This window comes from Musa acuminata, chromosome BXJ3-5 (assembly GCF_036884655.1).
Source record: "Musa acuminata AAA Group cultivar baxijiao chromosome BXJ3-5, Cavendish_Baxijiao_AAA, whole genome shotgun sequence".
Classification (NCBI taxonomy): Eukaryota; Viridiplantae; Streptophyta; class Magnoliopsida; order Zingiberales; family Musaceae; genus Musa; species Musa acuminata.
The window spans coordinates 4,935,341-4,963,284 of NC_088353.1; the positions used below are offsets into that span (position 1 = coordinate 4,935,341).

The window sequence follows — 27,944 nt, forward strand, 5'->3', positions numbered from 1 at the left end:
ACCTGTCACGGACAAACTTCTAAACAAGATGTTTGATGTAATGCTTATGTATGTTCGTGTCTTTTGGTATGTTCATATTTTGACTAGCATGTAGAGGGACAGCCGAAGACTTAATAGTCTCATTTTAGTTTCGGTATGTAATGGACCATTTTATCCTTTGTTGTGCAACTGTTCAGAGCTTGTAAAGTCTGTTTATAATTTGTTTTGTTTATGAAGTATTTTCGGAAATGTTTGCTTGTGGATCTCGAATGAGGCATTTTCTCTAACTCGTTCTCTCGTTTGTGGATCCTAAGGGACATGAGAGGCTTCGGAGAGGCTAACCTTTGCGGACGGACACGCAATGGTGCCACACGACTTAGGCAAAACCAGCTAAGTCCGTGACAGATGGTATCAGAGCGAGACAAGCACTCATAGAAACACTTAGCATGCAAATGTGGGGGACCTAGCGGGGCTGCGTTGAGGGTAATCAGCACACGCGTGACCGTTTAGGGGAAAACGGGCATGGAGATGTAGGGAAAATGAGTCGCTCGGAGTGTGCAACGAGTTCAGCATGTTGCTAGGCCTTGAGTGGTGCAGCGGGGGCTGTATTGACGTGGAGTCGCAATCTAGCAAGTGCGTTTGCAAGAGACAAAACAATGCACAGTTTGTTTAGCAGATCGGAGTAGTCTAAGGGGATGGTGGTCTCCGAAACGAAGAGAGATGTTGCTCCAATGGGACAGTTATCTATGAGGGATAAGTCTCGGCTCTCCAGAGGGAGAATCATGTGGGACGGACCTCACAAATTGAGGAGTACCTTAACAAACAACAACTCCACGAAGCTCAATAGACTGAGCAAGCGGCGAGGAGTCGTCGCATGATCTCGCTCGAGAGAATGCATTGGTAGATGCATTGCGAGATCAAGTGGGGGAGCGACCCAAAGCAACACAAATGAAGGCACACTTGGAGTCGATATGAGATCGGACTCAAGGGAGGGCTGACCCGTGGAATGGTGGGCGCGAGGGCTACCATCAACTCAATGCAAAAACGAAGAGCGGAGCAACTTGGGTGTAACTTGGCAAAGTACCCAAGCTGTAACATCTCCCATTTTTGAAAATTTAGTAAAAGGTTTGTTTGTAAAAATAAGGATTAAATATTAAATAATCCTTATTTTTACATACAAACCTTTTACTAAATTTTCAAAAATGGGGGATGTTACACAAGCCGCATGAAGGGAGCCAGCATAGAAGATGGAACATGGAGCGGAGGCACAGTGCTTTCCTTGGACAGAGGTTAAGGACATGAACTCTTGTAGAGGCAAGAGCAAGATCATGTTGTTCCATGGGTCCTTCATTCTGACGGAGCGGACTCATCTTACATGGTGTCAAAGATGAAAGGAGCTTCTGGGCACATGCACCTTATCTCGGAAAAGTATGTGATGGAAGAACTAAGGCGACTCAATTTGCGGAGGCGAAGTTGGATTCAGAATGCCTTAGCACGGGGCAAGATGACGCAGAGGCGGGTACTCTTGAAGAATATGCCACAATGTTGTCATTCAAGTTGCCATGAAGAAAGCGGTGCGTGGCGAAGATTTTGCTGGTAGGGGCAGAGGCCCAGGATCCAAACAATGGTGCACTAATTGCAGCGAAGTCGAGGGACTTCGGGAGCTACTAGGCGACAGACTGTCCTACAGCGGTGCTTCATCTAGGTGTGACCTAAGAGTGGGTGGATGAAGGTCGATTGCCAAATGAGTGAACAAAATCGAAGGTGAAAAAAACCCTGCGATGTATTGGCAAAGGCCACACATGGAGGGACCACAATTCAAGTTCATCCCACAAAGATCAGATTGCAATAGAGATGTCACCAGGAGGCGACATGGTGCAGCGGATCGTAGTGGAACAGTTCGTGGCAATGCGGTACACACGACATAGTCCCGTGAGGGACTAGATTATATGGAGGTATGATCGGGAGCTACCGGAAGCTCCACTTCGGTGAACAACACGACGGCAAGAAGGGCTATGGATTCAAGGAGTGAAGGCCATGGTACTTCAGAGGCGGATCTTCCGTGCGTGCATTGAATTTTGCATCGGATGAAAGCCTTAGTCATCAACATATGGGGGTTGTGTTCCATCAAGGGAAAAGTTCGAATGCAAGTACCAGTGAGTCCCATGGGAGGGACTTGATCATACAGAGGTATGATCGAAGCAGCTGGAGAGTTGGATTGCTCCAGAGCTCATATTCGTTTAAGGGAGCCTGGCAAGTCAGAGGACTAAGTCGAGTAAGCGAACGTTGCTACCAAGGAAGCTAAGGAGAACAGAATCGGTGCAAATTCTACAACGTGATAGCAGAGGCCATGTATGGGAGTTACAGTCTGTCTGTCCATCGACCAAAGGGAGTTGCTTGGAGAATACAGAGGTGTTGAAGCAGGGGGTCAAAAGGGGCAAGGAAGCGACGACGAGTCCAGAGGGACTTAGCTACCCAAAATCAAGCATCAATTAGAATGGAGGTGGACTCAGAGGAGTGCCACGGAGACATATCTACTGATCGTGAAGAAATTGGATGCAGATGCGAGGCAACGGATAGTAGGGCCATGGGCATGGCAGCGCCATGGTACCGCAGAGGCGGGACTTCCGTGAAAGGCATTGATCCCTTGCTCTCATGGAGGGAGAGCGCTTGGTCGTAAAAGGGGCCGAGGAGGCGGAGCATGCAGAGGCAAATCTCCAAGTACCGAGACAAGGCTGAAGGGCAGAGGCCAAGGAACTTCGTAAGACCGGTGTCAACGAGCTTCTCATCAAGATAGTCAAAAGTAAAGGACTTCGGGTTATGCAAGAGTGCACGACCAAGGAACGAAGCAGGCAGTACGTGGTGTTGTACCTTTGCTACTCAGGGGAGTAGGCGGCAGGGTTGATGGAGAAGACGATACAATCCCAGAGACGACCAAATCTATTAGAGAATTACTCCAAGTTGGGATGAAAACTTCTTGCATTCTAGAAGTTCGATGGCATTAAGAAGGTGAATCACAGTAGCTAACTCAACGCAAGGAGTGCAAACACTTCAAGTGCTTCAGAAATGTGAGCAAACGGCAGGCGAAGGCTAGTAACCAGCTCGATGCATGGAGTACAACCTCGAGGAGGCGGGCGAAGTCAAGTAACCTTTGCCTTCTTAATCCTTAAGAGAATGGGCGAAATCGAGTACCCCAATTCTCTTATCTATTCAGCAGAGGAGCTCTGAACAAGTTTAAAGACCTCTTTGAAGATAATGGAAGATAATAGTTGTCAAATCCTCACCAATGGTGATCAGTACTACTGAGAATAGATTTTCCGCTTCATTTCCCAACGAAATGCCAATCGAAAGAGGGAGTGATGCGAACCTACTTGGAAGTGACAACTAAGTGAAAGAAGAGTCAATAGGCAAATTTTGTGGAGGAAGGACTCAAAACTTCAGAAGTTTGCGAGACGATGCTCGTTAAAAGCTCCAACAAGCATCCGCACAGTTCAAGCAGCATGAGGCATTTGAGAGACTGGCGCAGTAAGGATGGTATTTTCCTTTATTTGGAGGATCCGCAGGAATCAACAAGGATCAACACAACTCAGCCAACCCCACACCAGAGTCAGAGTCATTGGTGAGTTGAAGCAGCATGGCGGATCAAAGATTCGATTACTAAAAAATAACAGCGGAAAGCAGTTGGGAGCCAAGAGGCGCATTGTAGCTGGAGCAGAAGATTGAAGACTCAGCAAAGGCGAGGAGTTGCAGTGTCGACAAAGGCTTCAACAAGGACGTCGAAGGAATAACTGGGAGAGAATGTCACGGACAAACTTCTAAACAAGATGTTTGATGTAATGCTTATGTATGTTCGTGTCTTTTGGTATGTTCATATTTTGACTAGCATGTAGAGGGATAGCCGAAGGCTTAATAGCCTCATTTTAGTTTCGGTCTGTAATGGACCATTTTACCTTTTGTTGTGCAACTGTTCAGAGCTTGTAAAGTCTGTTTATAATTTGCTTTGTCTATGAAGTGTTTTCGGAAATGTTTGCTTGTGGATCCCGAATGAGACATTTTCTCTAACCCGTTCTCTCGTTTGTGGATCCTAAGGGACATGGGAGGCTTCGAGGAGGCTGACCTTTACGGACGGACACGCAAGGGTGCCGCACGACTTAAGCAAAACCAGCTAAGTCCGTGACAGATCGGCACGCCGACTCTGACCGGTAAGGCGAACCTTGCCAAAAACCACATTTAGAAGTGTGAGGGACTAGAGATCTATAGGCACCAACATTGAAGTTGTAATTGTCTAAAATATTTCAGACACAATTCTCATGTTATGTGGATGAACTCAGGTTTCCTACCCAAGCAACACTCTAGATCTGGAATTAGCTACATCAAAACAAGTGATCGACTTGTATTAGTCATTATCGACTCTTCTAAACCCTTACCGGCATACAACAATCAACATCAGTTCGAGTAATCTTGAAATATTCCATTGAACTGGTATGTAAACCATTCATGCCAAGCCACACAATCTGGTATGTAAATCCATGGCCTTGTCTACACAGGCTACCATCTATACATCATTGGTGAAACATTCTACAAATGCTCATTTGGCGCAACAAATGGTTCTTGTCAGTCACATAAGCTGCTGCTAAACTGCCTAGTTGCCTATAATTAGGACCATTTTAATGACAAAAAATGAAATCACCCATTCATAAGGTTTCATCATTGACAATTCTAATGGTGGTTCAGAAATAAGTAACTTATTTGTATACCAAACTAATATTCATAGCCAAGAATTTTGAACCAACATATGAATAGCATCAATAATTTTGCAAATATCTACAGATGTAATATCCAATTAAGTAATTAATTGTGATAAAAATGCAACAAATCATACGAAATGTGTTTTTTTACACAAATTAAAAGAAGCCATACCTTGACATGATTGTACCATTTACAGAAGCAATCTGAACATATTCGTCTCCTGTAGCAATATTTGACCAATCAAAGTGTATTCTTCCACCACCTCCACCACCACCACCAACTGGGCCACCAGTACCACCAGCTACTGACAATGATGAATTCTCCTCAAGTATAAGAGCTTGAAGGAAAAGAAGTATTGTACCTCCAGAACCACCACCAACACCACCCATCAAACTTCCATTATAGTTTCTTGATGATTGCAGATGGCTTTGGCCATCTGCCTTCAAAGAACCATAAATCTCTAATGTAGAAAGCGGCCACTTGATGGAACCCATAACTAGGACAAAGAAATGATATATTGGTCATGAAAGGTCAAAAATAGAAGAGAAAGCAATAAATTAATCCCTCTGAAGATTAAATTACATCTAGCAAAATAAGTATAATTTATGTTGTTATCAATTAATAAAATATTATTGTGAGGATTTTTACTTTCATGTTGTGCATGAATATTGTCTCACAGAGAGAAGAAAAGATGAATTGGACTGGACATAGGTGAATAGAAACTGTGGGCTTACTTTCAGTGAAGAACTACAATTTAAATGGAGACTAACAAATACAACGAAATTGTATTTTCCATATTAGATTTTGCAGGAAGCAAGTTATAGCAGCAACTTAAGAAGAAAAAGAAAGGAGCTAGTGAAGTTTCACCATCAGAAAATAACTACTGACAATGAAATAGTAAAATTAAGCAGTACTCTTCAGTGGGCACGCACAGTTTGGTTTGGTTCATTTTGAAAAATATTTCCAACCTGAACAAACCTGTTCTGACTGCAAAATTTTAGAATGAGTCCAACCAACCTATATAACAAAACAAATTGAAAGTGCTCAGTTTAGATCAGTCTTTAATCACTTCAAAAATATACTACAAGTTGAAGATATATATATATATATATATATATATATATATATATATATATATATATATATATATATATATATATATATCAATAATTTACATTAACATGTTAGACTCTCAATATATATTTGTTTACGATTTTTTATATGCTAAATATAATTCAATATATGCATATGAGAAACCTGTTCTAATATAATTTACATTAGCATGTTAGAAAAATATTTCCAACCTGAACAAACCTGTTCTGACTACAAAATTTTAGAATGAGCCCAACAAATCTATGTAACAAAACAAATTGAAACTGCTCAGTTTAGATCAGTCTTTAATCACTTCAAAAATAAATTACAAGTTGAAGATATATATATATATATATATATATATATATATCAATAATTTGTATTAAAATGTTAAACTCACAAGATATATTTGTTTATGATTTTTTATATGTTAAATATAATTCAATATATGCACATAAGAATGAAACACATTAGTTCTATGTTTGTTTACATATATGACTATAATTAACAAGGTTCAGTTCAGTAAGTACATTTTTAGAACCCCTACTAAGCCAAACAAAGGTCGTTCAGTTGTTCAGTCTCCAACCTCCATAATACTGAACTGATCAATATTAACTGAAATAAACAACCAAACCTAACCAAATTGAAACCACTGATTCAGTTCAATTCCTTAATTTGGCTGGTTAATTTGGGTACAGTGATCTTTAAGTCTAACTTAAATAATGATTTAACTCCAAAAATAGTTCCACAGATCTGGCAAAAATTTTCATTTGTCCAAAAAATAGAGAAGCCAAGTACATAAAGATTTTGCTAATGCCGAGAGATAATGCTTTGTTGCCTGAGCCCTGCAGGAAGAGAAATTCTTTTCGTGACATAATGCTGATCGATAAAGTAGCAATGGAGCATCCCTTACAATTGCACTTAACTTCTAAACTTTCATTTTAGTTTATTACTGATAATAAAGAGGTCTCAAGTATATAACACATATTTACTTTTGTAATTGATATCCCAGCACTCAAATTTTTGTTGTGCAAAAACATCCTACCCATCCAATTTGATTAGATCAATCAGGCTTAGATTGTTCACAACTCCATTCAAACTTTTTTTTTTCTTTCTAAGTTCAATATTCCAGTGATATAAGATAAATTGCTCGTGAATGTTGCAAGTCGTCGCAACTTGCTTTCCAAGGAAAAGGACACAGAGGAGCCCACAAGGGACACTAGTTTCCATAGGATAACTTAGGGCTTGGAGATGCTAGAGATCACCAATGTCTCGCTGCCTGATCTCGCTGAACATTCATCCATACATCAAGAAGGCAGATAGCTAACGTTGGAGAGGAAGCTGGTAGTCAAACTAGAGAAAAACCTGACAGGAGAGGTACTTGATTTCTTTTTTCTTCAACAATGTTCTGATGTCAAACTTGGTCTTTTCTTTCTTGCACCAAATTGGACTATACCAGTTATAGAGCAATATATTGAACTAATATTCAAAACCTTGATATGAATAACGTCCAACAAATTTGTAATAAAAAGATAACGTACCTATCATTCCTCCACCAGCAACATTTTCTAGTGACTCACTGGAGCCACTGCTCCCACTTCCTAACTCACAAGGAAGATCAGCATCCCCATATTTTCGACCACCATCAATTAGCAAGCCATTATAAAATCCCGAGCCACCCCTCCCACCATGCCCAGCACCACCACCAGCACCATATTTTAGAAACTTCCCTTTTCCAATGCCCTCTTTGCAACCTGGAAAAGGATATAATGAAGTGATATGAAAAAAGTATAGAATTTTTATTCCAGTTTCATCATATATTACAAATCATTTAATAGATAAAACAATTTCCTAAACATTGACAACGATATTTTGACCACATATTGAAAAGAAAAAAAGTTACATCACCTAACTCAGAGGCACTTATTATGCCATCTGCATCAATTGCGACTGTCCTTGCTCGATGAATGTGAATGATGCTACCTCGGATTATACCACTGATAGTAAGGTCCTCAACACGGCAGATCTAGGAAATGGCATGCCATAGAAAATTATAATGATGACACATAATTAACTTAAAACTGAACACAACAAAGAAACATGAAGCAATAAAAGCACACAGTCAACCACCACAAAAATTGACAAGGGCACATAAATAATACCTAAAATAATGGTGGATCTACAGTAAATGGAGACAAAAATTGGCATAACATGTGAAGAATTCATTGATGATCATAAAACATTAAAGTTCTTTAGTGAGGATGCAATCTTTCAACAAAGGAAAGTATATTAAGTATTAACAACATTCACTTATAAAAGTTTGTAAATGTTACAAGCTCAAAACAAAAGCCCACTAGAAATTGCTACTTAATTTTAACAAATTCCTCATATAACATTTCCTTCCTGAAGATCACCTTGTACATATATGTAACAACATATGCAATCCAGCTTACGTGTAAAAAATTTACGAGAAATCTTGCCTGTATAAAAAGGTTTAACAACTAAAGCCTTACGATTGAAAACAAAGAGGCCTAAGTTATCAAAGGTGGCTATGGAGGTGCCTAATATGCCGTACCATTTAGTTCCACCTTCCAACAGTCACTTGATAAGTATCTTGACAACTGATGCTGCACTTGAGCTAAAATTATTGGGCAAATTTACCAAATAATTGTCATGCCAGTTTTATGCATGACACATGGGGGTGTGTCCAAGTATTATACCAGGATATAAGCCATGCACATACATGTTAAGTTGACTGGTCTGACTCAAATCAGTTAACACAATGCATTATGGCATGACAGATGAAAACAAAATTTATAATGCCAATTTAAAGCCACCACATGCTTCGCATGCAACCAAGGAACTCAAGCATTTACGTTAACTACTTAGATACTCATCACTGCATTAGGCTATTTTACCTTTTTGAAGAGACCACCTATCAAAGGCGTCTGCTAGTCTTTTCCCACCGAGTCTACCCGAAAAGAACTCACTAATAAATCATCTAAACTAGCAGCAACCCTTGCCAACTTTACTTCTTTGGTATTCCTGTCTTACCCTATTATTACCTTCTATGAGGACCTACTGTCTGACATGCTCCCTTAATTCACTCCTACCACCCTCTAGTTCCTCACACCTATTTATGTAATACAACCCACTCTTGTTGTCTCTTGTTCCTCTTTCCTCTCTTCCTTCATTACAAAACAATACTCTATCTTTTCCTTTTTACTTTTATTTTTCCATCATACTTTTTCTTCCATCTCCAATAATGCGACTCTTGAGTAGACCCTTTTTTTTGGCCCTTGTTCTTTTTTGAGGTTTTTCACTTGATTGTTCCATTTGCCCTTTTATACTAATGTCTTTTCCCTTTATTTTCCTATTGTGTATTTGACATTTTTAATCATTTTTCTATTTGCATTTGCAAATGATTTCTAAATGAGGATTCTCCTAAGTTGAATGTCAATTCTCTGTTGATTCTTGCTAAGATAAAACAGATAACTATGAACTAACTATTAAAATTTTAGGATTCCTTTCAATAATTGACTAATTTCTAGAGTTGTTTTAGTAATTTTTGAGATCACAAGATTCCTAACTAAAAGGAGTCTAAAGTTACACAGGTGTCTACCTAATAGCTTATAAACAACCTACAAAGTTGCAGGTCTTCGTACCATGTCTCTGACCACCTTTACAAACTTGGAGAAAAGAAAACGACATGAGCTTCAATTTATCTGCTTGCTGTGGAATTTCTGTAGCTGATTTAATATCATGTTATACATACAATACTATAAATTGAAACATTTACATTGAAGTAAAAGAGTCTGAAAGGAGGATAGTTTGCAGTAAGAATGGAGAATATATAGCAAGCAAGATCTGACCAACATCTTACTTGCAATGTAAAAGATAGAGAATCATTCACATGGCAATCATCAGGAGGCATGAGTAATTCTTTTGGACATGTTTGACTCTCACAGAGTGATTGAGTAGCCCTGATAAAGATACACATCAGTTGGGCATTGGTTTGCAAGACTTGTCAAAGCTTTCTTATTTATTGATGATGAACATCATTTCAACTTACAAACTGCTTCCAATATTTTCATCCAATGGAGCCTGTAGTAATGAACCTGGCCCAACCTGCTTATAGAAAAAGCCCATGATGATTAACAAAACTAAAACATGAGAATAGGGCATGCAAATGCAATGCTGCAGATAACACCTTGTCCCAGGAAAAAAAAGGTTAAGAAAATAGAATGATATACAGAAGGCCACTAATGCATGTTAACAGTTGGAAACGATAGTGGTCAAAGAACAACAGTAGTTCAGAACAAGCACTATTCCATGTGCTTCAGTCCTGACACTCATTATTTCCCAATCAAATTTGTGGTTAGTAACAAATGGTAGCAGAAGCATGACCAAACTCTTCCTAAAGTAATTGCTTATTTCCTTACTCTCCTTTGTCAAATCCTTAACACATTAAGCATTCTTCCTGATTTTAGATTATTATGAAAATCAACCATCAGAGCATAATTATGATTAATTAAAAACAGCATGACCAAGTGACAAATTATACTTCTATGAAACATGAACAAAATGGGACTTGGAAGTTGGAACAACATGATACAGGCACAAAAACTTAGTAAATCATATAAATGTATGCCAAGGATATGTCATATGTACCATTTAAATATTAAAATTGTTACAATTTAGACACTCTATGATTGTCACACATGAAATTTATATGGTTTGCAAGTATTCACAAAAGATACTTCATAGTTCATAGTCCATACCATATGCAAATTAGAAAGTTAAAAATATTGATATTACATACATATTGACAGCATTCAATGATGTCTTGAAGCCTTATATATATGATATAAGTGACATTCATATGTAAAATAAATCAGCATGAATATATACAAATGATCTGGGTCCTAATATTTTTGAAGTACCTAAGATGTGTCCAATAATTCTGACATGTGTCTGATAATTTTGACATGTGCCAATGACCAGCACAATCACGACGTGGGCACACACATTCCTAAGTGTCCATGCTTTATAACTACTTTCAAATCCTTGCCCTTTCTGAAGGAAAAGGTACTTTATGTCTGGGGCAGCCACCTTTTGTAAAGTTTTGTCCATTGTCGTAAATAACTAAATTAAACATGGGAGCCAAAAGGAGAACTGTGTAAACATCATTTTATAAGATACAAATCTGTCCATTGTCCAAAAGGCATAAAAACCCACATAAATAAATGTTTATTCTTTGGCATTTTAGTATTTGTATGTGCATGCTTGAAACACCCAGCACTCTAGTCACATAATTCGACTGATTAAAGTTCCCTAACCATTACTGATTTGTATGTCTCATCCCATCATGGGAAGAGCACTGATATCCAGACCAATCAGGCTAACAGTGTCAAAGACCAGTCAGAAAATATGTTTCTAATTAATATTGCATATTAACTTTTCAAACAGTGTTTTGTTAAATTGACTATTATATTGATTCCACATTCCTCACTACCCCTTTAGGAAAGATATAATAGAACAATTAGAACATGAAAGAGGTGTATTGATGCATGAAAACAGGGCATTAATTCCCTCATTCTTATGCATAACTCATCCTCTATTTTGCCTCAGTGCCTATATTTTGCACAGCCCATCTTTTGTCCAGCCACTAGAACAAATTTCTTCAATCTTCCCCGACCACCACCGCAGTTCGTACACAAAGATTAAAAGAAGGATAACAGAGAAATATAAATGTTTCTCTGATTTCTCATTTAGGTATTCTACCCATTAGATTCATAATCTTGATCAGCAGAAAGTGACTCATAGGCACTTAAATACCTGCATGGAGATGATGCATAATATCGATGGACAGCCATATTGATGTTGTTCAGGTTGTCCCAATGCGCCCTTGGCAGTGTGATTGGCTTCAACCAGTCATCAAGGGGCTAGTGTTTTATCATACCAAATGTTATCAACAACATAGAGCAGGCCATCACAAAGACAAACCTAAGTATTTTTTGACCATTTCATCAAACAAAAAATATTCAAGGAACTTCTAAAACCTGAAAATAGAGGACTGCCCTCCTATGCCATGTACAAAGTTACTAGCTTCTGTAAGGTTAATTAAACATTTAGCACTTTGTTTGATTTCTAGTTACAAGAAGTACAATAAAATAACACGACAATAGTAAATTAGACTGGACAGGCTTCACTAAATTGCATGGGCCTAACAAATGCAATCATTGCCTTTTTTCACTCAAGCAGTGCTGTACCAAAATTACATCAACATAACACATGTATGCATGCCACAGGAATCCTTCAAAAAAAGTCTTGCTCAATTCTGACGTAAATGAGCCAAGCCATTAATGAAATCAGAACTAAAGATTCAAAGCCAGAATTAGGATGACAACTGAGCCAAGCTCTCAATGGAAAGCTTGAGCTTGGATCCCTTCCAAGCTTGACAACAAGTGCATCAAACATAAACCAATTATTGGATCTAAAAGAGACAAATGGCAGCTCTTTTGCTGAGAATTGTTTGCCTCTAAATTATAAGCCTGTCAAGGTTGCAAATTTGATTTCATAGTTAGTTAGAATTTGCATCTTGCTACAGCCTACAAGCATTAAAGGCAAGATTTGACGTACCAAAGCATACTGCTCGATATAGGTGGTACATACTGATCCAACATAGGATCGGTATATTGGTACACCCCAGTGTACCAAGTGTTGGTACACTCGGTACAGTTCGGTATTTACCGTACCAATAACTAGTCAGTACACTAGTACGGACTGGTAATGCGAACCATGATTAAAGGTACAATCATAAAGGACCATAACCTTTCAAAAGTATATAAAAATAATGCTACTCACAGGTAAGTTACCCTTAAATGTTAAAAAAAGCAAAAATTAACAAAAAAAAACTTACTTCAATGTTATAAAATAATGATAGGAAAAGTCTCTGAGCTTTAATTCCATCACCATGTCCAGATAATTTGAGAAGCCCTTGACCATAAACACCCAAGTCGGCATTTGAGGATATGACAGAATTATGCTGCCACAGATATTTATCATTTAGTATGAAAAAATGAAACAGAATGCCAACTTACGGTTAGTAACATTTAAACAAGATATTCTAGTTAGCTTACCCTGAGAACAACTAAATTTCTAGCTTCAAGCATGGACGTACTAACATCATTATTGCCACCACCATCTATCTGGATTCTGGAGTCCCACATAAGCAGCATTTTAACATACATTCTAAACGCTCCATAGACCTTCAAGAAGAAAATGGAACATACACCACTGTGTGAGTATTAATTTCTGGCACCTTCTCATTGTAATTCAGATAAAATTTTTCCTCAGAAATGAAAGTTACATCATACATGTGTGGTAAACAAAATAAATCTGACCAAGCAATTAAAGCCAGTGATTTAGCAAAGATGATCTGGTAACAGCCATAACAAAGCTTCTGCTTCCTTAAAATAATGATTGCTCATGAATTAAAAAAGTGGCAATATCTTTCACATAATTGAACATATGCAAAATTTTCTTTAAGCTTTTCCCTTCAGACTCTTCTCAATTATTCCTTAAATTTTTTGTTGCCACTATTCCTATTTGATCTTCATATATCCTCCTCTAATGGAGATCTAATAAATACGAAATAGATAGCCACATACAAAGCAACAATAGATGAATAAAGATTGCACATGTATTATACATCAGATTTGCTACAATTAAAAATGTTGCTAGTAAAATTACATGCCTTTATAACAGAATCACTCATGAGAAGCTCCTCTGCAACCAGTTCAAATTCTGAAACTGGATAGTCAGATAATCCAAAGCAGATGCTGCCCCCATCGATTAGCTTAATTTGGCCTCTCACCTTTCACAACCAAAAAAAAACAATAGCATTACTAGCTACATATCTTGTCCAATATCCAATTTATCAGCAAAAAACATAGAAAAAGACAAAAATATTAAAATATATATCTGTATGTGTTATTATTAGCATTAAGGCATGAGATATAGTAGTACAGATGAAAAAAACCTTAATTGAAGACTGATGTATATTCCGTGGAATAGGAAAAACAGGTTAATCTAGAAACATAAAGCATGCAATTCATAAGATAGGCAAGAATAAAATTTATAGGAATAAAGAATATGTAAAGCTCCTATCTATCTAATAGATTTATACAATAGTAAAAATGTCATCAAATTTGTCAGTTTCTGTACAAGACTTATGTAATAAAACTTGCCCAACTAGAGAGCATATAGTGCATAAAATCCTAGAATATAGAACTCTTCAGAGTAAAGAGCATAATCTTCTTGGTATAAATCAGGTACATGGCTAAAACTAGGCAATTAAATAAATAGAAATCAAAGAAAATAACTTTAAGTACCAATTAAACTTATATATTCATAATTACATCCATGATAGCAAGCATTACAGATTGATTTGTTTAGGATAAGTTATCCTCGATAACTATCCCTAAGATTAAAAAAAAAATTATAATAACACATTCAGTCATCATGACAAGAGGAAGTTGACATATTGCTGTCTGATTAGCAGGTAAATTGGGCGACCATCATAAATACTGAAATCAGCCCCCATGGAAGAGTTAACAGTACATAAAAGAAAAAAAATTCCTTAAGTTCATGAATAGTTAACAGTACAAAATAACACATTTTAATTGGAAATAGAAGATTTTAATACATAATTGATAAGGAAGAGCACAAGAACAAGCTTGTTAATTAGAAGAGCGAATTAAGACATTTTTAGTTGTAAGGCCATGGTTTATGGATTAGAGTGTTTGGCAATTCGGAAAGCAACGAATACAAAAAAATTATTATAGCCAAGCTGAGAATGTTGAAATCAACATGCAAGTTTACCAGAAAAGATAGAATAAGAAATATTTTTAGTCCAAAAAATTAGGTGTAACTCTCACAAAGGATGAAATGTCAGCGAACCATTTAAATGGTATACATGTTCAAAAGAGACATATAGACACCCCAATTAAATGAGGAAAGTTATTTAGGATTACTATGCAATATAAAGTAGAGGAAGACCTAAGAAAACTTTCCTAAAAAATGAATATTCGACTACTCTTGATTTAACAAGGGACATTGCATTGCACAGAAAAGATCCATGTAAATGTCAATGTCCGTGGGATATCATGTGTTGCTGGAACTTCATATGTTGGCTATAGTGAAACAAGGAATTCTTTTTTCTGAAACATACAGACTTGCCGGACATAATGCATCCTATTCAGACTACCCGTTTGATGCTGAGCATGATATTATGAACTCACATTATAAACATATGGTACTTAGCCTTGTGGCAGAAATGCACTACAGGTCACAGAAGCCACTCTCAGAATTTGCATGTGTCCTCTCTCCCTCTTCTCAAGAATTTTCTTTAGACTCTCCATTTACTTCCACAGCTGTGTCTTGCCTTTTTCTTTTTTATGCATAGACTACTGGAAATGCCTTTTCCATGTAAGTACCACAATAAGGTGGTCATCCATGAATCATCTCAAAGCATCCCTATTGTTGTGAACTAGCAATAGTTCAAAACATGTTACCAGCATTCTCTATATTTGATGACTCAAATCAAAACATGCTAATGAGAGAGTTAAACAATTGATGAGACTTTGTAATAGCTGAAATGAAAAACAATGGAATTCTGACAGAAAACATGATAACAAAAACAAAAATGTGGTTGATGGCACAAAGCTCCCTCCAGGATATTTGATACTCAAAACACGCAGAGTTTTCAATAGCATTCGATGATAAGATAGCATCTATTATTTCCAGTTCAAATTAATTAGATCTTACCATCACACATTAATTTGGATAAACAAAAAATTAAGAAGACAAGAAAATTGAGTCTTTTTAATAAAAAATAAAGCATGCTAGTTAAACTCATCCTCGCTCACCATAGCTAATAAAATTCTTGGAAGGCCACCAAGTCATCAATGACTAATAAAGTTCAATCAGACAATGGAGAATTTAACAAGAAATAAACAAATTTAAATTAAAGTGACATATGTAAGAGTGAAACAGATGAACAATAAAGATACATAAGACATGCATAATCCAACAATAAGACATGCATAAGAAATGGTCTAGCAAAATGATAATATGTGAAAGAGGAATATAACCTGTACTCTCGTCCAAAGCAATGGAACCAAAGCTTTTGCATTGCACTCGACAAAAACATTGGACCAAAGTATAGTCATCGGAAAATCAAGGAGTGGAGTCTCAGTACGTGTTGTAAAGTTGTCATTGCTGACCCTAAGACTTTGTAATGTATTATCATAAATTGTGCCCGCTGCACCAGCATTCTCAGGACAGCCAATACTCCAACCACCTATTACAAGTAAATTATTTGTGACAAATAAAGATTTCTGGAGAAACATGAAAATCTATGCAACATCATGAAAAAGATTATAAGAAGAAACCAATTTCATTATTAGCAAGAAGCCAACAATTACACAATTTTATAATTCTTTGTGACAAATAAAGATTTCTGGACAAAAAAGAAACCATAAAAGAGAAAAGTTAAACACGTACGTAGCGTGCTACACAAGCATGACCTGTGCCTATCTCAACCTTTTAAAAGCCCATCGAAGAGATGATAGAAATTTTACTGATATAGTAATACAGTAGCTGACAACTAGGCCATAAGAATTCCTTGTGCTAGCAGCACTAACCATAACACAAATATCCATGCTCTTCCAGTGCTTTTACAGGCCAGTCAGTGTACCATTCAAATGACAGCACAGTTCAGCATATGCAGCATGTAAAATGCCGAAGCGACATCAGCATGCCCCAGTACCATAACATAGAATACAATGGGCAATCCCATATAAAGACCACCAATATGACTAAACAGAGGGCCTTAAAAATCATCATCAATTCTACTAATTGACCAAAAAATGAATGAACACAACTCGACAATAAAGCAAGATGCACCATGTTTTTTAGTTACCAATTTTAGGCATAATAAGAAACTAAGAGTGTCAAGAGAAAAATAAAATAAAAGCTCTAGATGAGGAAAGTGTGATGAATATATATATATATATATATATATATATATATATATATATATAGACACACACACACACACACATATATATACACATATATACATATATATACACATATATACATATATATATATATACATATATATACGCACACACACACACACCAATAATAATAATGTCACAGTATCCAAAATAATTGGAGATAAGATAGAATATATGAACAAAACAACAGCAAGCTGTAATGTCACCAACTCTTTGGAGTCAGCATTTTCCCACTGTTGAGGTTTGAATAAGCCAATATCTTAGTTAAATCAAGAGCATTCAGATCGAGATATATATATATATAATATTTATTTATTTACTTATGTGTGTGTGTTTATTCAAAATAGAGGAGAAACTAAACACCTTTATAATTATAAGATCAAGGACAAATGCATCAAAAACCCCAATACAGATATACTGGTAAGGGAACCTTAACAATGTTATCAAGCCTACTAGAAGAATAAAAAAACCTTATTCAATCTTATTCATGTTTACCAGAAAGATATTAAATCAATAAAAATATTAAGGTAATTTTGTCAGCTATTAGTAAGACAAAGCACAACAAAATAGCTTGTAAAAACAGCTAGACATATGAAAATAATCCATCGCACATCATTGATAACAATTGGTGGTTCATACTCCAGTTAACAATCACATACACAATACTCCAGCTAACTATCGCAGGTCATATTTTCCAAGTCAACTAAAAGAGATCTAAGTATCTATTTAGCTCAACAACAACATAAAAAGAAGGGGTGGAACACAGTATTTTCAGTGAAAGGAGGTCAAAATATTTGTCTGGCATTTTAGCATCTTTAGAACCGGTACCGATAATTTCCATGTTTTTTAGACAACCAAAAAAGAGCTAGATAATCTTGTTGCCAAAAGGCAACTAATAATCCTTTATTTTGATCAAATATACATAAAGTAGAACAAGTTGAACCTGCATTATACTAGTGATCACATTATTTATGAAAAAACATCTGTGATTCTGAATAAGAACCAACACTTAGGAATCTGAGACATGAAGTACTACAAACCATGAGCTGTGATCTTAACGTCTTGTATGCTGTAACACTCCAGAGAGATTCGCCCACCACCACCGCCACCCCATCCACTCCCACCAGCAGCACTGATCACGCCACTTCCCTTCCTAAGTATTCAATATAGAAAGATGTGATGAGGACAAATTTAGCAAACACTAACTTAAAATATAGAAACTTTTGTCAATAAGCAAGTGAACCTTTTTTTTTAATCATGGAAATAATAATTAAGTTGAAGATGCAGATAAGTGAATATGTGGTACATCAGTGTGCCACTACGAGAGGTCACACAACAACAACAGCCATTTCAAAATGTATACAAAACCACACGTATCTATAGATTAACCTCAAAGATTGAACGTTTCACATGAAGGAAGCACAAACGTAATCTGAGAACAGCTCAACATTTTGACATGCATGACTTTCTGGATCTTAAGTGGCCTAGGAGAATACTTTTTACACAAACTCTCAAATATGTTCTCTAATCTCAAAATAACAGGTGCAGGCAAAAATGATCTCTGGAGCCATCTAGAATAAACACATATATCAGTACAATTAAGAAACAGAAACCCAGGTGACTTGTAGAACTCGCTTGGCATAATTCATCAAGTGATAAACAAAATGATAAACTTTTAAAGAACTGATACCAACATTCCACCAAAAAAGAAGCCTTGTAGACTAAACAAAATCATCATCAAATACCAACAGTTCCCTGGTTCTCAGACAAAGAAACACAAGTATTTCAGAACCAACTTGACTGTTAAAGATAACGAATTAATTATCATGCCAAACCATAAGTTTGCATGTTTACAGAGTGCCATTTGACTATTGTCCTTATATTTATAAAGGCAGTACTCACCCCTCTCCAAGGAGAACTGTTTTTATTATCATCGATGTATTCCCAATATCTAATTTAAAATTTTTCTGACAAACATTGTTCTATACTTTCTAAACAATCAGATTAGAACTCTTTAAATACAACAGTAGAACCAAAAGTCCATCTTATTACTTATAATACATATCTTTTTGCCTCAATCAGCACAACGAAAGGCCTACTTTATTGATAAAAGAAAGTATTCTATTGAATTTGAATCTATATCCTTTTTGCTTCCACTTGGCAGCACCTCAAACTTGTATGATAACTTTATAGTATTAAAATTAATGAGAAGGTACTACTACTGGCATTATCATTAATAATGAACTTCCAAGGCCTCCTGGAATGCTATCCAGGAAACTGCCAGGTCCCTTTATTGGATGTTGTCCAAAATCTTCTGTTTGACAGGAAAAGATACAGCTGTGGCATTTGTTATAAGCTTTGCTAGACAATATTACAGCTTTGGCATTTGTTATAAGCTGTGGCAGCTGTGGAAAAGATACAGCTGTGGCATTTGTTATAAATTCAACTTATCCTTCTTATAAATTAAAAAAAACACTACAATAGTTTTTTACTCCGAGAGGTGCTGGGAATAAATAATTTAGTATGGACAATATTACAGATATAAAGACCATCTATAAAAGTTAGCTTCAAATAAAAAGACCAAAAGCCAATGAGTTTTCTGAAACGAACTTCTGGTTCAACATAATAATCTACTACCTGTATGAAATTTATGAACAACATGACAGCTAGCAGATTTTTTGTTTTAACAATTATCTTTGAAGGAAACTAAACCCTACCCTTCAAAATATTCCAAAATGACTTCTGAGGAGCAAATGGCATACCAAAAATAAAAACTAAGCACATTGCTATGACTTCTGAGGAGGAGATAAAGGAAATAAATTACTAAACCAAGCAAGAAATATCCAGTGAACATTATGGCCTTAAATATGTAACCTAATTTGTCCATGTTAATTACATGCAGTCCATTTCTATTCCTAGGAGACAAATAATTAGCCAGAAGAGACACGAGCTATGAAGCCATGTATAGAAATTTTTTTCAAAAGAAATGGCTTTCAATTAAAGGCAAGAATTAAATAGTGGTGCACCACAATCCTTCCCTATGTATCAAAGTTAAACCTGGACTAAACCTTCTAACCACACAATCATTTAATCAAAACTCAAAAGACAATCAGTAAAGGCAAAGAAATTAATTGATATATTTCCCACAGGTATAACCAACAGATACTCTTAGCACAGCAATTTAAAACTTTGGACACATCTCAGCTTTAGCATAATAACAATTTTAATTTCATAACATAGTACAGTTTTTTTATAAAACAGCAGATGTTACATATTAAAAATTGTTTTGACATACTGAGTTGAAATAAATGGAACTAATAACTGTGGACATTCATTAGAGGTTTATGTACAGGTCACAAGATCACTAACCAACCATTAACAATAAAAAAAAGGATTGTCGTGAATGTCACAAAAACCTCTGTGGACAAGGATGCATCTGTTTATAACACGAAAGATGAATAAACTTATAAACTGATAATTAACTTTTACCACTGAAGCTAATAAAACATAAAACACTCGACCCTGAGTGAATATGATCAGAAATTCTTCTTTCTTGCCTAACGGGAGTAAAAATCTATAACCACTAAATCAGCACTAATAAGGTTTTGTTGAATAGACAAACAGAGCAACCACATAATTCTTTACAAAGTTTCAACGAACAAAAATTTTCAAGACAATAGTCACAGACAAATAGCAATCATACATAACATTGGAAAGAAGCTTACTCTCTGACAACAATTACATAACACTGACTAAAAATGTCAAATATGTAAAGATAGATGCAATAAGCTCTGTATTCATGGTTGTGATTCTTGTGAATTTAAAATGTTTGTCCATTCTCATTCAGTGAATTTCTAATTATAGACACTTAATCAAAAGCATAGTAACCATATTCAGATCCTATTGACATGTGAACTAGTATAAACATCTTCCATGTTTAATGAGAATTATTTCTTCAAAGTATAAAAGCTGTAATTATTACAACTTGAAAGGAAGTAATCTGAATAAATTCATTAGCAGCCATGGACATAACATTAAGAACTACAATTTTGTGAAATGACATAATACATGGTTTTGCCACTTAATTACTTGATCACAAGTAGAAGGGCTTTAATGGAAGCACCATGTTAACAGCCAAAGTAGGTAATAACAGTAAAATATCAGACAGAAGAACAAAACTGTGCAAAGTAGCAGCCATTCTCACAATTTTAATGCACGGATAATGATGGGCTTTAATGCAAGCAACTGTGTTAACAACTAAAATTGGTAGTAACAATAAAACATCAGACAGAAAGAACAAAACTGTGCAAAGTAGCAGTCATTCTCACAGTTTTAATGCATGGATAATGATGCTTCCTCCAGATCCACCTCCTCCTTCGAGTCCTCCCATGCCACCTTCTGCAGTTACGAATCCATCCAATTGCAATGTATCACTGACTTTGAGCTCAATGCGGCCCCCACCATCACCTCCATACCTTTTTTCAGCAGATGTACTTCCCCCCTTGCTTCCATAACTCCATGGCTTAGATAATGTTGACCATGCATAAACATCACCACCCCAATTTGTCTTGTTACTTCTTAGGCATGAAGCACCACGACCCCCATGTCCTCCACCAGCACCATCATGGCCAATAGGAGTACCACTTGTCTGGGATGGTGGTGACCCACCAAAGGATGTTGTGTTTATTGTTGCACAGTGATCCAAAGTAAGATTTCTAGCATCAAAACTAACAGAACCTGCCATCACATTTACATATTCACCGATCTTAACACTTCCAGACATGTTAACAACAATTGAGCATCCTTTAACAGGGCATATGATGGCAATATGTGGGAAAACTTCTATGTTTCCTGAGCCATATACACAAAGATCACCATCTAAATTCAAACTTGAGTTCAGTAAACATGTTGTATCAAAAGTGCCAAAACCTTTCAAGTCCTGACAAGACCCAGAATTATCCAAATAAGATAGACAGGATTGACCTTCACTACTGTCCACTGCATTTCTACCATATGCTTCATTTCGAATCAGTCCAGAAGATTCCTGACGCAGGGTTTCTGAAGTAAAGCCCTTAACCATTGAATGCTTAAGGCAGCATAAAAGCATGAAGATGCAGAAGTTTCCCACATGATGCCAAAACAAGTATCCGCCTTTTAAGACAGAGAACATAGTCATTCAGAAAAAGAAGAAAAACCAGAAAGATTACAGAGTAGATCAATTCTCCCAACCATAAAGACACAAATTCAGATTATGCTTATTTATTTGTGTACTTGTTTTCTCCAGTTCTTGATGCATGAGATAGCTTGGAAAAAGCTAAAAGTTCATGATGCTAACTCTTCTTCCACACAAATAGATGAGTTCAGCTACTAGTGCATTCTCTGCTCAGAAATAATCTGGATGTATCACCACCATAGAACTTGAAATTCACATAAAACCGGGGAGGTCTCATACAGAATCTGCTGATGAACAGATAAAAGCTGCAAATAAATCACAAAAATCAATTATAGCAATATACCTCAGCAATATGAGGACAATCAAGCAAATATTTCATGTGCAGGAACTCAAACTTTAAATAAAAAGGAAAGAAGGATTTTAAACTCATATAATTATGTGGAATTTAACATGTATTATGCATTTAGATGCTTTCATGAAAGAAAAAACTGCAGTAAGGAATGTAATGATTTGAAACAATAAAGTTATGTTGTATAAGAAGACTTTCAAATTCTTGAAACTTGTAACTAGTTTAGATAAAAGGAAGATCAATTTGTTGAAAACTTGTAATAAGATTAACAATATTATGCCCACACGTGTCCCTAGAAACAAGTGAAACAAATTGATTTTATCATGTGAAGGATGAAAAATGTCATCCCATGGCATACAAAATAACTCACATCATGAAAAGTGCGTCACAAAGATTTGTACAAGAAATATAGACAAATAACTTTGATATTAGCCTTAGTTCAAGATGATTTTGGTTGTCATTTCATTTCTGTTCCAAAACGCTGACCCGAAAATTGGCAAAGTAAGCAACATGGATCTCTTCATGTACTAATCTTTCTTCTTTCTCCCTTTCCAGATATACAGATAAATAACATTGATATAAGCCTTAGTTCAAGATGATTTTGGTTATCATTTCATTGCTGTTCCAAAATGCTGACCCAAAACTTGGCAAAGTAAGCAACATGTATCTCTTCATGTACTAATCTTACTTCTTTCTCCTTTTCCGTATATCTATCTCTTAGGGTGGCACATGGTGAGGTGTAAAGCAATTTAACTTCCCTATCTCTTAAACTTTATCTAGCAGGACCTACGAAGAACCTATTGAAAATGAAGAAGCGTGATATTCACTGTTGCAAACTCCAAATAGTCAGACATATAGCAACTTTTTTGTTTCAACACAACATATCCGGAGTAACAGTTAAATTGGCTTTGGACATTTTGCTTAGAAGGTCTTGATATGTTTACTTTTGCGGAATCAGTGATTTACTTTGAGCTTCCAATGGTTTGAAACTTTGAAACATTTCTATTTCTGGTACTGGACACTGGAGAACTTTGTTTCCAGATGCATCAATTGAAGATCATTTCTTGAAGATAGGAGCAGCTTGTAAAGAGACAACAACCCATCTTTGATGTTAAATAAATGTACTAAAAAATAGCAGTTGCCAAGATATTGAGTTGACAAGAAATTTGGCCAAGAAGTCACAATTCTTGGGTTAGTAAATAAGCATCTGTTTGTAGTTATGATCTAAATTGCTTACTCTAGCTACTGTCCTTCAAATTTCCATCTGCTAAACTAGTGATACTTGCACACCTTAATAGGTATTTTCACAAGGGGCCCATGTGGATTATGGTAAAATATAATTACCAAGGTTCAGTTGCTTCTGTGAAAAACGTGACACATGCGTAAGGAAGTGGAACTTTTTTGCTTAAGACCAAGAATAAAGACCACATGTAGGTCCACATCTATGTTGTTAAATTTGACTGAAACGAATCATGCTTTAGCAATCTGTTCTAGAGCCCATTAGACAAGCACAGTCCAGACTCAACCATTAAGTTTGTCACAGCATCTTAAGCCAATTTTATCATGTAATGCAAGGCCAGCATATTCTGCTCATTGCCGCCATCAGAACTTAAATCCTTAATCCACAAATAAATGGTGAGCTTGAAGTTTGAAGCAGTGAATTCGAGTGGACAAAATGCAAGCTAATTTACACGGCAAGATCGAAGCAGACCTTCAGTTCCACTAGAAGATCTCCATCAAAAGGTAAAGAAGATAGTAAAGGTAATTATTCCACTCAACTAAATTCCCGATGAGATCACATCAAACTTAACAAACAAGGAAAGAAAATAATGCAAGCGAAGATTCCAAGAAAAAGGATACGAATCGCATCATCGACAACTCATCGGAACAACATTCCTAGAAGATAGAGAAAGCCGGACCGATCTGAACGGAAACAAGTTCAAGAGAGGAATCACCTCGGCCAAGAATTCAATAATCAAGATCACGGCCAATTCGATGCGAACCCTAGAATCTTCTCCGCTTCTTTTTATTTTCTTTTTTTTCTCAGTTCTCCTCTCCCTTCACAGTGACACGGGGCAGCTCTGCTCTGCTTCCTTCGCCGCCTCCGTGTCATAAGGCATCATCGTACCCTCCAGAAATAGAATTATTTAATCTCTTACTCTTCTCTTACTTATTGAAGACACATCAAACTAAACAAACAAACAAGGAGCAATGCAACCGAAGCATCCAAGAAAAGGGAACCAAATCGCACCGTGTGTCACCTTGAAGAACTCCACCGGAACAACATTCCCTAGAAGATCAAGAAAGTGGGACTGATCGGAACGAAACAAACCGGGGAGAGCAATCACCTCGGTCCGGACTCGCGGATCAAGATCGCGCCCGGTCCGCTGCGAACCCTAGAACCTTCTCCGCTTCGTTTCTTTGGTTCTCCTCCTCCTCTCTCTCCTCACTGTGACTGGGGGCAGCTCCGCTCCCTTGGCCGATCCTCCGTAATAGAATCCTGTAATCCTTTACTCTTCTCTTATCTCTTACTCTCCGTTTCCTGCAGGTCACAGCGAGTCCAACTGCGCTCTGGCCTCGCTGGCGACCCGCTTCGGCTCCCTTCGTACCGCCTTCCTACGAGGGTCCGCATCTCACATCTTATGCGGCACAATGAATCTTCTGTCTTACATGAACGGTTCAGATTTATTGTACGGACTGAAGTGACGATGGATAGGCTTAGCGTTACGGTTCCCGCGAGCGTCAGCATCCCATCATCTTATGCGGTACAATTAATCTTTCCATTCCTGTATGAACGGTTCAGCTTCGTTGCACTGATCGAAAGGAAGGTCTGTTACCGTTGCAGTCGAGCTTAGAAGGTTACATATTACCCTCTCCAAAGCAGATAACAACTAATCTGCCATTACCTAAGCTCCGTATACGTCGACCGATATCAATCGTATTGAACGTACGAGATCCATCGGATCTACATCCTACGGTTTTAAACATGGCCAATGTGTTCGTGAGCGAATTTGGCACGTTTTGCGGATAAGCCCCTCGATTCTTATTATCTATATAAAAGTCCCTCTTATCCCACCTTTTAATGACATGACAACTGAAATCGACATACGTGGATTGCACTCACAGTTACCGTGGGCCGACGGTTCGATAGAGGGTCACTTTGGCGGGGGCTAACACAAACACTAACATGAATGAACGTATCTTGATACGTTTCATGTGGACGCAAGCGAAACGGACACGGGCGAGTGTGACTTCACCGACTCCAAATCCCATTGCGATCCGTGCAACGAAGTCCACATGAAACGCCTTTATCAGGGGCACGTGTGGGCCCAAGTGATGACGACATGAGCGGGTGTGGCTCCATCGTCCTCAGATTTAATTACCACCGTCCACCAAAATAAGTGTACGTAACATCTATATCTTAGTGTGCAGATTAATATAATCTTAATATATCTTAGAATATATGTGATTCTAACTCTTGATTCATTGATATAATTAAGCTGGTCGGCAGCTATGTGATCGAACTCGTGGCTTCTCTTTTCTTACGTGAATATATTATTAGGACACATTTTGGTATTACGATTCCATCTTATAATCCAATTTGTCTAGTTTTTCGAGTCTAATTCGCTACATGATAAATAATAAGGTATTGATAAGGATAAAATCACTGGATATCGATGTAATAAGTAATAATATTTCTTGAATTAGGAATGATTTTAAAAATATTTTATATTGAGATGACTGAGATATTTGGCATAACAAACTTTGTTATTTCTTATTATATCAATATCTAATGATTTTACCCTTATCAATACCATATTATTTATTATCATGTGCATATAAGCAAATTAGACCTAAAATCATTGGCTGGATTATTGTATTTAGGAATGAAAATCAAAAATATTTTAGACAATTGAATTCAGATTACTGTATTTATAGTGGATGTTCATTAACCACTTACAGTATGAAAAATATTTTTTCAATTAGGAATGATTTTAAAAATATTTTATATTGAGATGATCATGTGAGATATTTGGTATAACAAACTTTATTATTTCTTATTACATCGATATCCAATGATTTTACCCTCATCAATACCATATTATTTATCATCTTGTGCATGTAAACAAGTTAGATTAAAAATATCAACAAAACATGAATTACTATATTTATGAATAAAAAAATAAAAATAAATTTAGATCATTGAATTCGGATTATTACATTGATAGTGGATGTTCATTAACCACTTACAATGTGAAAAATATTTCTTCAATTAGCATCCATTATAAATATAATAATCTGAATTTAATGGTCTAAAATATTTTTATTTTTTATTTTTAAATATAGTAATCCATCTTTAGTCAATGATTTTAGATCTAATTTGCTTACATGTATATGATAATAAGTAATATGGTATTGATAATAGTAAAACCATTGGATATCCATGTAATAAGAAATAAACAAAGTTTGTTATGCCAAATATCTAACATTAACAGTCATCTTAATATAAATTATTTTTAAAATCATTTCTAATTCAAAAAATATTTTTCATATTGTAAGTGTTTTTCACTATAAATGTAATAATCCAAATTCAATGGTCTATTTTTTTATTCCTAAATATAGTTATCTGTCTTTTGATTTTAGATCTAATTTATTTGCATGCATATATAATCTGGTGTTAATGAGGGTAAAATCATTGGATATCGATGTAACAAGAAATAACAAAATTTGTTACACCAAATATCTCATATTAATGGTCATGTCAATATAAAATATTTTTAAAATTATTTCTAATTCAGGAAATAAGTGGTTAATAAACATATTTATAGTAATCCAAATTCAATGTTCTATTTTTTTATTTTTATTCCTAAATGTAATGTTCCATCTTCTAGATAATAAATAATTTGCCTTACACCAAATATCTCACATTAACCATCATCACAATATATAATATTTTTTTAAAAAAAAATTATTTCTAAATAAAGTAATGTATCTTTTATCGATGATTTTAGATCTATCTTGTCATGTAATGTGAATTATAGGATTCTTACTAAACTCTTGACTAATAGGATAAGTTGATTCTTAATTATTTGATTTCCTCTAACCAAACTACATTTATAACTTGATGTAATATTCATAATAATAATTTGAGTGTCCAAAAGGTTGCATATTCTTTATATGATTCTAAGGATAAGAACCCTTATATGTGCTTATCATGATTGACTAAGAAAAAGCATATTAATCATGTTTCTTAGAAAGCTATTAATCAGGCTCTTACTTTGTTTATTACCTAGGTGTGGGAGTGTCTCTCTTCACCACAATTTGCATTTTTTATCAATAATCAAGTTTCTATTTTTTCCCATGTTAAATGTGGGATTCATCAAGGCAACCCCACTCTCTTCTTATTTGTTTATTATTGTGGCTAAGCTCTTGTCATGTTTGCTTTCTACTGCCCATTTGAATGATGATCTTACTGCTTTTAGTTTTAAAACCATATTTATTGTTAATCTTTAGA

At 36.0% G+C, this 27,944-nt stretch overlaps 1 protein-coding gene across 4 annotated transcripts in view; it reads right to left on the reverse strand.

Moving 5' to 3' along the window:
* LOC103984453 (uncharacterized) overlaps positions 1 to 25,025 on the reverse strand; it is a 35,141-nt gene extending 10,116 nt beyond the window's left edge. The window contains exons 1-13 of one of the 4 annotated variants that reach the window (XM_018826464.2): positions 24,778 to 25,023; positions 24,385 to 24,558; positions 21,236 to 22,385; positions 17,948 to 18,060; positions 15,978 to 16,186; positions 13,580 to 13,699; positions 12,963 to 13,091; positions 12,743 to 12,868; positions 9,893 to 9,948; positions 9,704 to 9,803; positions 7,729 to 7,846; positions 7,362 to 7,574; positions 4,900 to 5,224 (exon numbers count right to left, since the gene is read on the reverse strand). In XM_018826464.2, the coding sequence (XP_018682009.2) occupies positions 4,900 to 5,224; positions 7,362 to 7,574; positions 7,729 to 7,846; positions 9,704 to 9,803; positions 9,893 to 9,948; positions 12,743 to 12,868; positions 12,963 to 13,091; positions 13,580 to 13,699; positions 15,978 to 16,186; positions 17,948 to 18,060; positions 21,236 to 22,083 (2,357 nt within the window). In that variant the 5' untranslated portion in view covers positions 22,084 to 22,385; positions 24,385 to 24,558; positions 24,778 to 25,023. Of the gene's footprint in view, positions 1 to 4,899; positions 5,225 to 7,361; positions 7,575 to 7,728; positions 7,847 to 9,703; positions 9,804 to 9,892; positions 9,949 to 12,742; positions 12,869 to 12,962; positions 13,092 to 13,579; positions 13,700 to 15,977; positions 16,187 to 17,947; positions 18,061 to 21,235; positions 22,386 to 24,384; positions 24,559 to 24,680 lie in introns of all 4 variants that reach the window. The other 3 variants (XM_065151670.1, XM_009401941.3, XM_065151671.1) reach the window with 3 other exon arrangements.
* Between the last annotated feature and the right edge of the window lie 2,919 nt (positions 25,026 to 27,944).